This window comes from Muntiacus reevesi, chromosome X, assembly GCF_963930625.1.
Source record: "Muntiacus reevesi chromosome X, mMunRee1.1, whole genome shotgun sequence".
Lineage (NCBI taxonomy): Eukaryota > Metazoa > Chordata > Mammalia > Artiodactyla > Cervidae > Muntiacus > Muntiacus reevesi.
The window spans coordinates 146684587-146697550 of record NC_089271.1 but is presented as its reverse complement, the minus strand read 5'-3'; the positions used below and the strand labels follow the sequence as shown (position 1 = coordinate 146697550).

Below are 12964 nucleotides of genomic sequence, written 5' to 3'. Positions count from 1 at the left end.
CTGATGGCAGGCAGCTTGGACAGAGACCCTGGCCCCAGAGTCCTGCAGGACGCTTTTCCCTGCCATTGTTCTAACTCCCAAAGGCTCCCTCCCCCCGGGCCAGGTGCGGGCTCACACTTGCCCCATCTGTGTCCTGCCTCGGGCACCCCAGGCCAGGCCTGGCTTGACAGCCACGCGGGGCGTGTTGGTCCTGAGGCCCAGGGGAGCTCGGGAGACTCAGGGAACCCACCGGACTTCCGGGTGGCAGCCTTGCCCGCCTCCTCTGGGTCCTGTTCATCACATTGAGGCCAGATAGAGCATGGCAGACTGCCACCAGTCCCTCCCTGCCCTGCCCCCTCCTGAAGGTTTCCAGGATGACCTCTGACTAACGCCGGCAAGAGCGAAGGTGCCAAGCCAAGGTGACCTTGGCGGTGACCTATGCCTGGCCCAGGGCAAACGGAGGCAGTGGGCAGAGCCTCCGGGTGGCTCTGGGGTCCCCTCTGCCACCCCATGAGCCTGCTCTGGTCTGGGCACTGCCTAGGCTGGCTTGGCAGGTGGCCACCATCAAGAGGCTCTAGTGTTTCTCTGCTGCTCCTGAGGACTGGGTGAGGGGGTTGGGGGCAGGTCGGAGGTGTTTTCTGCTGGCATTTGGGGGCCCCTGGAAACGGGGGTGCAGACAGCCAGCCTTGGGCACCGGCTCCTCCCACCAGGCTCAGGCTGGTAGCTCCCTTCAGCAGTGTTCTTTGCCCACGTTCTCGTGGGGAGTGCCACCCCCGTTTCCGGGCAGCCTTCTAGGTGGTGTCTGCTGTGGAGGGAGGCTGCAGGTGACACCCTCTGGTTGCTATGCCAAGGCTGAGAGCTCGTCCCACTTTTCCAGGAAGTGTTCCCTGACTACCTCAGCCTCCCTGAGCTCTCCTTGCTCTGAACTCCTGCAGGCCAAAGTCCGCACTGTGGGCCCTTAGGTTCTTCCCCGGGCTGGGTGGAGGGGAAGCAGCTAGCTGGGGATGAGAAGAGAGTGACGGGGATGGCCAACTCTTAAAAATGGAAAGCATGGTGTCGCCTCGCTTAAGACTGGAGGGCTAGCTGTGGGCACTGTCCACTCTGGCCCATTCTGAGGGCAGCTTTCAGCCAGCAGCCTCTGCTCAGAGTGGGGCTGTAAGCCACTGTACCCAGTAGTCTTCCCTGCCTTGCTTGCACCTCTGGTAACCTCATGGGCACCACGGGGCTGGGCTGATCCATCTCCTGGCCTGTCTCTCCCACTGCTGGTCCGCATGTCCTCCATCTACCACAGGGACAGGTTCCCGAGTTAACGGGACCCGGCCAAGCAGCATGACCTCTGTCAAGTGCCCCTTACTGTGCTGTTGATGTTTTCTGAGTCTTTGGTGGCCTGGTGGCAGGTGGCCTGCAGGCCATTTGGCAAGAGGTGACAAGGATGTGAGCCAAGGCACGGCCACAGCTAGAAGAATTGAGATGTGAAGGAGCTGGTGTGACTCACAGTCGGAAGATCCCCTGGAGGAGGAAACAGCAACCCACTCCAGTATTCTGGCCTGGGTACTCCCCTGGACAGAGGAGCCTGACGGCTGCAGTCCATTAGATCATAAAGAGGCAGACACGACTGAGCACATGCAGGGTGGGGAGTGGCAAGGGCCTAGGGTAGCAGAGACTGTTGGAGGAGGTGGGGGGTGCAGGGGCCTTCTTGGGAAAGCCACACTGGTGGTTTGGGGAGCTGCCAGCGCACAGGCTTCTTGGGACTGTGGGTGTGGCGAGAGCAGAAGCTTGTAGGATGAGGAGCCTTTCAGAGAAGGGTGAGACAAGGGTTGGGTTGGCAGGCCAGGCATTGGCACCGCAGGGGCTGGGCCACCACCTCGCCAGGGAGGTGCCTCCATCAGCCAAGGCTCCAGAGGCCCAGGTTGACTTGGGGTGGGGCCTACTCAGCTGATATTCCTCCGCAGGCTCCGGTGACCCGCACCCCGTCCAGGTTCTTGGTGACCACTGGAACGTTTGCTTATGGTTTGCACAAGTTAGAGCCCACCCCGGCTGTTCAGTTCAGAACTCAGGCCCTCCCCTCACTAAGGGGTCGCCTGGCTAAACAGGGGGACTGGTGTGTGAGGGACTGTAGAGGAGCCAGTTGTCCACTTTCTCTGAAGGGCCACCCCCTCCCTCCTGCCCAGGCTGGCATTCAGAGCAGGTAGCTGGTGCCCTACTTTGATGCCCACCCCAGGAAGACCTGCCTCAGCTGATGAGCAGACTGGCCCTGTCCACCCCTCTATCTGTGTCCCACCCTGCCCTCCCTCCTGTTACTCTGGATGGAGCCTGAATGGGTTTCCCTGGTCCACTTCTTCCCCGCCCCTCTGAAACCTCATGCCAAAACTTCCCCTGGAACCATTTTTAGGATGGCAGTTGAATGGCAGTTAAGTGCATTTCCGTCATGTGCAGCCATCCCCATTGTGTGTCTCCTGAACTGTTCCCTCTCTCCAAACGGACACTGTCCCTGTTGAACACTAACTTCCCCCCTCCCCTTGCTCTGTCTTGGAATTGGACTCTTCAGAGAAGTCGAGTCACACAGGATGTGTCTTTGGCTGCTTTCCGCTGCATGTCATGTCCCAAAGGTTCATCCATCTTGTCGCAGGTGTCAGAATTTCCCTCATTTTTCAGGACAGAGCTCTTTTTCTTTGTTCCTGTCTGTGGAGACTTGGGTTGCTTCCACCCTGTTTTTAATACCATCAAGTTTTTGCCTTTCCCCTCGCCCCAGATTTCTCTTGTCCTGTGTGATCTTATCACCAAAGCTCCAACAGAGCCCATCACCCCCTCCTCCCTGACACCTGGAGGGGGTGATGGCAGGCCCTCGTTTGTGTTCCAGGTGGTGGAGGGTGTCCCTCCCAACCTTCCTGACTACAGCCAGCTCCCCCTCTGCTTTGCCGCGTCTGGGAGTATCTCGGGGCTCAGTGCCTGGGCCATGGCTCCCTCTCCAGCTGCCCAGGGACTCATCCAGGCTCGGGGCTGTCTTTATGTAATGAGAACTCCCAAAGTTCTGTGTGCAGTGCAGACTTTCCAGAACTTCAAACTCCTTGTCTATCTGCTGACTAGACATTTCTACTTGGTAGATAACACTGTCCCCTCTGAACCTCCTTGTCTCTCTGGTGCAGGGCCTGGCAACACCACCCTTCTTGGGATCCCGGCCATTCACAAACCTGTTAGTTGTTCAGTTGCCAAGTCATGCCCAACTCTTTGCAACCCTATGGACTGCAGCATGTCCACAGGGTCAGTGATGCCATCCATCTCATCATCCATCGCCCCCTTCTGCCCTCCACCTTTCCCAGCATCAGTGCTTTTTCCAGTGAGTTAGCTCTTCACATCAGGTGCAGGCAGGTCACTTACCTGGAGACTTTGCACCTGCTAGTGCCTTGGTCTTGCCCAGTGACAGACCTTCCCCTGGGCCCTGCCTGCTCTCAAAGGAGCATCCTTGAGAAGCTACAGAGCCTGGACTTGACACCCACCTTCCCTGCTCAGTGCGTTCCTCTTTAGTTGTCCTTGGTCCCCAAGTATGTCAGCTCCCTGCACTGTTCCTGGAACTGTGCTGGGTGTAGAGACCTCAGAACCAACACTTGCCCAGGGAAGCCACTCAAGGTGGGGAGGATACCCCCCCATCCCCTGACCGCCCTCCAATACCTGACAAGCAGGAGCCAGCTTTGGAAAATGACGTCTTTATTGCTATGTTTGCAGTGGCTTTTAGCACAGTAAGGGCGTCCCCACTGGACCCTGGCCCTCCCCCAGCCCCACCCATCCAGCCCTTGTCAGGGTGTGAAGGAAGCCCCTCAAGGGGCCCCGTGGGACTGGACATGACAGACACATAGGGTTCAGTGAACCTGCCACATGGAGGATTTGAGACGTGGACAGGGCATCAGCCTGAAGCTCTCAGGTGGGAGCCATACATAGGCAGGTGCCCACCTCGGGTCCCTGCAGTAGTGGTGCCCATCCCAGAGGGCAGGGTGCGGGCCAGCCTGAGCAGGCCAGGTGGGCAGTCCCAGGCCCCCATGATGATGCATCAGCCAACCCCCCTGACTTGTGGGGACACCCAGTGAGGCTCCCCCCAACCTTGCACTTTTCCACTGGTCTGGGGCTGGGGACTGCACATGCATACCCACACGACGGACCTGCACACTTGATAGCTTGAAGCTTCTGTTTTGCCTATGAAAATTAGATCTAGAAATTCACACTCCTTGGCTGGAGGCAGAGGTATAAGAGGGGCTGAAGGGGATGGGGTGTGGCAAGGAGAGGGACATCGGGGTGTTTCTCTTAGAAATATACAAGCAGAAATCTCTCAAGTTTTTATAAAATGTGCAAAATACAAGCCTCATTTGCCCACAGGCACAACTTACACCTGGTATTCACCGTTGCTAAGAGAGAAGAGATCTATACCCTACGTACTCACGCACACGTGCACTCGTACACAAGCTCACACAATTGATATTGGTGGCAATTGGCGCAGGAACCAAAGGTCCCGTTGCTGGCTGGCTCTCTAAGCATCTAGATTTGGGATGGGGAGAGAGGGGTCTAGCCCAGCTGAAGTATCTGCCTTGGTTCTGCGGCTGTGCCCACCTTCCCCCTCTGCTCTCCAATCCTCGGCCCCACACTGCCACCTCTGGGGTGGGGGCCACCCAAGGGTGTGTCAGGCAGAACCCGGAGGCAGGCAAGGAGCAGCGGGCTCAGGTGAAACGTGACTGCAGCGGGTAATAGCAGGAGGCTGGGGAGCAGCGTGTGCACCAGCTTGGTTATGGGGGTGGGGGAGGCATCTATTTTTGGTGGGTTGTGGTATTTTTTTTTGGTGTTTTATTAAAAATGGAAAAAAAAAGTGAGTTATAAGCACTCTGGTGCTTCCTCCCCTCCCCCCACCCCAGGCAGGCAGACCCCCCCCTGTTGAATGGCAGGGAAAGGCAAGCCCCCTGGGAGGGGTGAGGGGGCTAAAGCAGGGGTGCTATGGCTACAAGAGAGGGAGCTGGTGCCGGGGGCCCATCACATGACACTCTCCACCACCACCACCTTGCTGCTCTCAGACACTGGGGTCAGGGTGGTCAGGCCCCTGACATCCGAGTCTTGAGCTCTGTATTCCAGGTGGTGGAGGCCCCAGATGGGCTGCGTCAGGTGCTGCCAGCGCTGTGGGAGAGAGGGGGGGGTGCCTTGAGTGCCTGGGGAGGGGACCCTGCTCACCCTGGGCCTCTGGCCACTTCCCGCCACCTGCCACCAACATGGAGCCCCAGGCCAGCCCTCCTGGGGTCGCTGGCCAGGCTGGATACCTGCACTAGGGAAACGGTTCAGGGAAGGGTTGAGTGAGTGAGTGAAGTCACTGAGTCGACTGCAACCCCATGGACTGTCACCCACCAGGCTCCTCTGTCCATGGGATTTTTCCAGGCAAGGGTACTAGAGTGGGTTGCCATTTCCTTCTCCAGGGGGATCTTCCCAACCCAGGGATCCAACCCGGGTCTCCCATGTGGCAGGCAAATGCTTTACCGTCTGAGCCACCAGGGAAGCCAGTGGAGGGTTGAGTGGCTGTATAAACAGAGGCTGGGGACAGGTCTCTTGTCTACATGACCTGAGGCCCTGGAGGGCCCACTTCTCTTCCACCTATACTTCATCGAGGGTGCCCTGGTCACCTCTCCTGGCAGCTGGTGGGACAGGCACCCTGGAGGTCCTGTCTGCACCCAAGAAGGGAGGGGGGGCATGAACGGAGTGGGGCACGGGGCACTGACCTCAGCCACAGTCCCCTTGGCCCTGAGGAGGCAGCCCAGGAGGTGGAGGGGCACACACAGCATGGAGGAAAGCGCAAAGGCCCAGCCCACGGCCTCGCCCCACCATGGGTACACATAGGTGTTGTTGTAGACCAGCGGCTCGTGGTAGACCATGTTGAAGATGAAGATGCCCTGTGAGTGAGAGAAGCTTGGCACTCACCCCCAGCAAACGCGGCCAGCCGGCCCCTGGGTGCCCTGCACCCTGCCCAGCCTTCTCCCTTACCATGCACACAAGTGGGGTGAAGAAAGACCAGCACCATTTCATCCAGGGGCAAGGTCGGTACCCGATCATGCAGGCCACGTCGTCCATGAAGCGATCAGCTCCTGGGGAGACAGGAGGCAGGGAGGGCCAGAGCTCAAGACACCCCTCACCACCGCCCCCAACTGTGCCCCAGCCCCGGCTTGCCTGTTGATCCCGACCTACCGTACACCCAGGCGACCACCACACACTCCCAGAAGGCCTGCCAGAGCAGCGTGGTACCGCTGGCCGAGTAGTAGTCAAATAGCTGGAAGACATACATCCCGCCCTGCAGAGGGGGCCAGGTCAGGGGGGCCAGCAGCTGGCCACCTGCAAGGCAGGGTGGGGGTGGGCAGCCCATGTCCCACTCGCACTCACATCGGTCACCATGGAGAGGTCGATGACAAAGCAGAGGGTGCAGCAGAGGGCCACGGAAATCTCCCTTTGGAACCGGAAGTAGTAGGAGGCCGGGAGGAGGTCCAACAGGCCGGTGATGAAGCCTTCGACACCTACAAACTATGGCCGGGCAACTCAGGCCAGGCCCCTCTCATGCCTACCCACTGTCTCCTGGTGCCCAGGGTGCCCTAGGCCCATGACCACCCCCCACCACACACCTCGTAGGCCTATAACCCCTTGCAAACCTGGCTGTCGAGACCAAGCAGCAACAGCATAAAGAAAAACAGGGCTGCCCAGAGCGGGGCCACGGGCATCAGCGTGACGGCCCGTGGATAGGCGATGAAAGCCAGGCCAGGCCCTGAGGGGGAAGATGCGGGGTGTGGACATCCAGAGCTCCCCACCCACATCTTGTCCCCCACCCCACCCTGCCCTCCAGCACCAGGGTAATGAACCATGGTAGGGTAGCCTGTGGACAGAGGCCTTCCCACTTGTGGTAAAGCATCACTGGGCCACTCCCACCCCAGTGTGCACGCCATGCCAGGGACCACGATGGTAGGTTCCCGCAGGCCCTTGGTAGACCACCCATAACAGGGATGCCTGGCTCAGCCTTTGGGGTCTGGATTCCAGCAGCCATTGTGGTTACAGGTCCCCACAGACCCAGAAAAGGCCACCCTTGCCCTGGGCAACACTGGCATGGAGGCAAGGAGGACATGCCCCAAGGCCCCTACAGAGAGACAGATGGGGGCTTGGGGCTCCGGCCCTGAGCTGGAGGCACAGCTGTGCCTCCCAGCTGCTCAGCCAGGCCGCCTCCTGGCCCATGCTGATGGGACAAAGCGAGCTGGCTATTTGTGTGTTCATATCCGTGGTCCAGCTGCAGTTCCAGAAGCCTGGCTGGGGCTTGGGGGGGAGGTGTCTTTACCTGATTCTGCTACCTTGGAGATGTGCACGCCCTGTTCTGTGGCCATGAAACCCAGGATGGAGAACACCACGAAGCCTGCAAAGAAGCTGGTCCCGCTGTTGATGAGGGCGAGTATGATGGCGTCCCTGTGGATGGGGAACACGGAGGCTCTTGAGACTGCCTGCCGCCCACAGGTGGGTAGGGTAGGGTAGGGCAGGGGCGGCCGGCTGTGGTGCCTACTTGTAGCAGTTGTTGTTGAAGCGATTGTAGCTGCCCAGGGCGGTGAGGGCCCCCAAGCCGATGGCGTAAGAGAAGAAGATCTGTGTCCCTGCGTCGATCCATACCTGGAGGTGAGCCAGGGAAGAGGTGTGGGGAGCCCTGCTGGAGTACCTGCCACCCCCCCATGTCGCCCGCCACCACCGTGTCCCCTCCCTCCACTCTCCCTCACCTGAGGGGATGCCAGCTTTGACCAGTCAGGCTTGAGATAGTAGATGATGCCATCCAAAGCGCCAGGTAGCAGCACTCCGCGCACCAGCAGCACAACGAGGACCACATAGGGGAATGTAGCGGTGAAATACACGATCTGGGTGGAGGGGGTTGGACTGCTCAGAGGGGTATCCTGCTGGGAAGGCCATGGCCCCCCACCACACTGGCCACTCAAACCACCCCCCACCCTGCCTTCTAGTCAGAGCCATGGCTCTCAAAGGAGGCTGTGCTCAGCTGAGGTACTGGCAGCCCCAAAGCAAGCAAGGTTAGCTGCAGGGAGGGGAGACAGGGTCAGGTCCCATGCTCCCTGGGCCCAAGTCTAGGTCATGTGCTCGCAAGGTCCTTGGGATTAGAACTCAGCCCACCAGAGACAGGTAAGAGAGAGATAACAGCAAAGGCATCTGCCTCCTGTCTGAGCAGGGCCGCCTGTTCAGCACGCTATTTTATTTTGTGTATGTTCAGTGGTCCCCCCAGCTGGACAGTGGACCCCCGAGGAAGCTATGTGTCCAGGCTCCCTGCTAGGGTCCTTTAGGCCACACAGCAGGGGACAGACACAGGCAGTAGACTGGGTCTACCTGCACCCTAAAACTTACCAGAACCCTAAACCGGAGCTAGAATCAGAAATGGGGAGGATGGGAAGGCGGGACAGGGATGCCCCACCCCCAGAGAAGGGGCAGCCACTGCGGGGGCCTCTCCCCCTCCACTGGGTGGGGCTCAGGGGCCGGAATGAAGTACAACCCCTGATGCAGTCACCTCCCGTGGCAGCAGTGGTCCCTGGCAGCTGCACCCCACGCCCAGGCAGTGGTGCCCCAGCCCTGTGGTCTCCCCCAGCTGTACCTTGCCTGTTGACTTGACCCCCTTCCAGACACAGAAGTAGACCAGCACCCAGCAGGTCAGCAGACACAGGGTCACCTCCCAGTTGAGGGCCCCTGGCACCTCCAGCCCTCCGGAGAGCCGCAAGACTTTGTTCCTGGAGAGGGAAAGCCCATGAGAGTTGTGCCAGAGGCCAAGAGACTGGGGGTATCCTGGGTGGCATTGCTCTTCTGGAAGCTCTTGAGTCTAGCTGGTCCCACTGGTGCTTCTGGTGTAAGTCCCCAGCCTGGGGTCCCTGCAGTCTATGTGCCTGGACCCCCCAGGCGGCCCAGCATCATGCCATCCCCAGTGGGCCCAACAGCAGTTCCCACTTCCCTCCCCAGGTGGGCAGACACAGCCTGCTCTGCATCCCTGGTTGAATGCCTCCAGGGCGGGGCCTGGGACACACCCATGTGCATGTACCTGTGCTGGCATGCACGTACACACATGCACGCACACAAGCTACATGCAGGAGGCAAGACAGACTAGGCCTGGCTCCGAGGCGCTTTGACTCACTCCCAGAACTCGATGACCGGGGACCGGCGGTCGGCAAGCTGGTCACATGTGAGGTTGGCCATGGTGGCATTGGCACAGTCTTCGTGGCGGAAGATCTCCACGCAATCAGGAGTGTTCCACGTGTGGCCACATGTGGCCCAGGGCAGCGTGGTAGTAAAGGACTTCACCAGATAATAGAAGCCCCAGGCCAGCACCATGATGTAATAGGTGTTGCAGTAGAAGACGATCACCATGGAGGCGTAGCCCAGGCCTGGGGAGCAGGGGAGAGTCTCTGTCCAGGCTCATCCTTGGCTAGCCCCCCATTGCTCTCCTGACCAGGCACTGCCGGTGGTCCCTGCCGGGCCCCTAACATCCTGCTCCCCGCATCTGCTGACCTTGACCCACCTCGGTGCAACCAGACCCTTCTGTTGATGTCTACCCAGATCCCTCCGAGCCCCCAACTCTCCTTGTATAAGTGCCCCATGCCAGGCAAACCTCTCAATCTGTGGCCAAAAATCAGGCCCTCTTCCTCCCCCAGCCCCCTGCTTCCTCCCCAGCCTTCGGACAAGCACACATCCCAGCATCAGAGAGGCAAGTCCTGTTTCCCTAGTCTCACACCTGTCATCCCCTGAGTCCCACTGCCAGCATGATGGGTGGAGGAAGGGCAAGCCTTCACCTGTTTCCCATCCCCCCACCAACAGCAACCTCCCATACTCAGCAGCTGGGGGGTTTTCTGGGGACCTGGGGCAGGGTGGGAGACAGTCACCCTCTCAGGGGCAACCTCAGCCAATCACTTCATGAGTCTGTGCCACAGCCTAGGGTCAGTTCCTTTCGGCTTCTCCTGCCATCGCGTCTCACATACAGCCACCCTCCTTTCAGCCCTAAGGGTGCTGGGCAGGGCTTTTCTCGCCCAGGGTGTGGGCAGAGGTCCATCCCCCAATCAAGTCTCTGCCCCCGCCAAGGTCACCCAGGTAGGTGGTCTTCAAGTCCTTCCAGCTTGGGGGCCACATGCCAAGCCTGGTGCTCAGGCAGGATGAGACTTTCTGTAGTGGGTACCAGCTTTGTCCCAGGGGTGGAGAAAGGCAGAGGTCCGCGAGGGTCACACAGGGGCTGCCAGGGCTGCTCACCTTTGAACAGGGGGCAGATATTCCAGACGTTGATGCTACCGGCCTTCATGAACTGGCCCAGCGAGATCTCCAAGAAGAAGATAGGGATTCCTCCGATCAGGGCGATCAGAACATAGGGAATAAGGAACACACCTGGGGGACAAAGCTGGAGGTGGGCACTTGCACAGAGTTGCCCCTTGGCCAGGCAGGGGACTTGACCAGAACTGCACAGGCAGGGAAAGACAGCCATCGGCCTCCCCAAGCCCTGGGGGGTGGGTGGAGCCCCACCTCCAGGCTCCACCCATGCCATGATAACTTCCCACTGAGTGAATCAGTATAAGGGGTGGCCGCTGACTCAGGGGCCCAAGGTGAACAGTCTTGGAGGTGGGGGGTGGGCATCGAGCAGAGCCCCACTTCCTTCTCGTTTCCTGAGAGCCCCTTTCCCCTGTAGGGCTTCGGCCCCTACTCACTGAGGGTGAGCTAACTAACGGGCATGTCAGACACGCACTTGTGGATACAAGCCATCCCTTGAGCCGCAGTTTGCTGGGCGGCAGAGGAAGGAACTGTGAGGGCATGAATGAGTGTGCATGCTCACGCCTGTTGGCTGTGGTTGGCACTCGGGCCCGGGGGCCTGCTGGGCTTGGGTAAGGGAAGGGAGCCTCTTGCCCGCACATCTGAAGGCCCAGGAAGAAGAGGGTGGGTGGGTGGAGCTGTCCACCAGTGAGCAGAGTGCAGGGTATCTGAAAGGGTTGCTAAGCAAGGACACAAAGTGACCAAGTTAGGGGAGCCTGGCAGGTACAACAAGACAGGAGCACCCAGGATGGGGGTGGGGGTGGGGGACCCCTCCCCTCCAGGTCCCCGATCCTTGCCCCAGCTCACCAGGCAGACTACTCAAAAGCCTAAGCTTTGACTGCCGCTTGGCTGGGCCTGCGGTCTCCGCATCCTCCTGCTGTGACCTTGGGCCAAGGCCTTTGCTCTGGGCCTCAGTTTCCCACCCACTGCCTTGTCTCTGCGGCTTTTCCCACCACCCCCCTGGGGCTGCTTTGCAGTCACAGGACACACGCGTGCCCATCGCTGTTGCTAAGCTGGGCTGGGGCGGGCGGGCATGGGGTGTGCATGCAGTGTGTCCAGCGATGGCGCCAGGCGGCCCGGGCTGCCGGCTTCCCAAGCCTGGCTCCGGCACCCAGTGTTCCAGGCCCAGGCTCGAGGGGAGGGGAGGGGAGGAGAGGCAAGAGGAAGAGAGAGAAGGGAAGGGAGGGGAAGGCAGGGGGAGGGACAGAGTGGCCCATTGTGTGTGTGTTCGTGTGTGCACACGTGGGGGGCCGCACAATGTGCCACTTGTGTGCCTGATCGGCAGGGGCAGCCAGGGCTCCTCACCTCTGGAGGCCTCCCCCCAGGCGGGAGGCCTCGCCCGGCCACCTCGGTGGCCAACCACTTGCGGGTGGTGGTGCTGGGGGGTCGGCGGACACAGCTCGAGGCTTCCTTCGCAGGCCCCCTCCCCCCCCCACGTTGCCAGGCACATGACCAGCCGGGGAGGGGGTGGCCGCCCGGCTGGGCCACCGAGCGGCGATGGCGGGCGAGGGGCGGCCCCCTGACCTCCCCTCCCTCGCCGCTCCGGGGGCCTCCCCACCCCCTGGACTTCGCCCGGCCGCCCCGGTGGGGCCAGGGAGGGGCCCGGCGCTCACCTCCGCCGTTCTTGTAGCACAGGTAGGGGAAGCGCCACACGTTGCCCAGGCCCACGGCGAAGCCCACGCACGACATGATGAAGTCCATCTGGCGCGTCCAGGTCTCGCGCGGCGGAACGGCCAGGAGGCTGCCGGGCGCCCCCAGGGTCGCAGGACCGTCGCCCTTGGCCGGGGCTCCGTCGGGCCTGGGCGCGATCAGGGGGCCCTTCTTCTCCTCGCCGGACACGCTGTAGATGCCGTTCTCCGTGCTCTTGTTGGCCATGGCCGGGGGCACGGCGGCCCGCGGGGGCGGGCGGGCGGACAGGCGCGGGGTCGCCAGCGGCGCAGGGGGGGATAAAGGCCTCGAAGGCGCGGGCCCACCGGGGGCCGAGGACAGCCGGACCGAGGGGTCGGGGCGGCGGGCGGGAGGCGGGCGGGGTGCGGGACGGCGGGGGCGGCGCGGTCAGAAGCAGTCCACGAAGCACTTGAAAGTGAGCCTAAAGAATCTCATGTGTGTCGGGGGCCCGGGGGCTCGCGGGCGGCGGCGGGGCCCGATCGGGCGGCGGCGGCGGCTCCCGAAGCTCCTGCCCGCAGCTCCCGCGGCGGCGGCGGCGGCGGCGGTGGCTCGCCCGGCCCGAGGCTCAGCCTAGCGGGGGCGCGGGCGGCATCCGCAGCCCCCTGCCTGCAAGCGGCGGCCGGAGCAGGAGCCTGCGGCCCGCACCTCCCGCGCGCCGCCCCCCCCCCCCCCGCTCCGGCCCGGCCCGGCGAGGCGCGGCTGCGGGACTAGCCTGCGGCTCCCGCGGCGGTGGCGGCCTAGGCGCTCGCCCCTCCTTCCCGGCGGCGGCGGCGGCGGCGGCTTCAGCCGCTCTCCGGGCCGCAGCGGGCTAAGCGACTCACCACCGCGCTCTGATCTCGCCTCTCCTCCTTGGCCGGACTGCTGGCTGCTTATGAACCGTCTCCAGGGTGACGTCACTCTCGCCCCGCCCCCCGCGGACGGGCCGCGCCCCTCCCCCTCCGCGCGCCCGCCGCCCCCCCCCGTCACCCCGCCCACCTCCTCCCGCCCT

The 12964-nt window shown here is 61.8% G+C and overlaps 1 protein-coding gene across 1 annotated transcript; it reads right to left on the bottom strand.

Annotated features, from left to right (window-relative positions):
- Positions 1-3669: 3669 nt before the first annotated feature.
- On the bottom strand, positions 3670-12810 carry SLC6A8 (solute carrier family 6 member 8). The gene is made up of 13 exons (XM_065915747.1): positions 11922-12810; positions 10258-10389; positions 9152-9401; positions 8621-8753; positions 7746-7880; positions 7538-7641; positions 7319-7443; positions 6645-6757; positions 6382-6519; positions 6190-6292; positions 5989-6089; positions 5727-5897; positions 3670-5133 (listed from the first exon to the last, which is right to left on the bottom strand). The coding sequence occupies exons 1-13, from the start codon at positions 12181-12183 to the stop codon at positions 4993-4995; spliced, it is 1908 nt and encodes a 635-aa protein (XP_065771819.1). The 5' UTR covers positions 12184-12810; the 3' UTR covers positions 3670-4992.
- Positions 12811-12964: the final 154 nt, after the last annotated feature.

Bases quoted from the DNA above. Each gene is read 5' to 3' on its own strand.
- SLC6A8 (XM_065915747.1), bottom strand. From the start codon at position 12,183: ATGGCCAACAAGAGCACGGAGAACGGCATCTACAGCGTGTCCGGCGAG. The intron at 10,390-11,921 runs GTGAGCGCCGGG...TTTGTCCCCCAG, and splicing joins GTGCTACAAGAACGGCGGAG to GTGTGTTCCTTATTCCCTAT. The intron at 6,090-6,189 runs GTAGGTCGGGAT...CTGTCTCCCCAG, and splicing joins GGTGGTCGCCTGGGTGTACG to GAGCTGATCGCTTCATGGAC.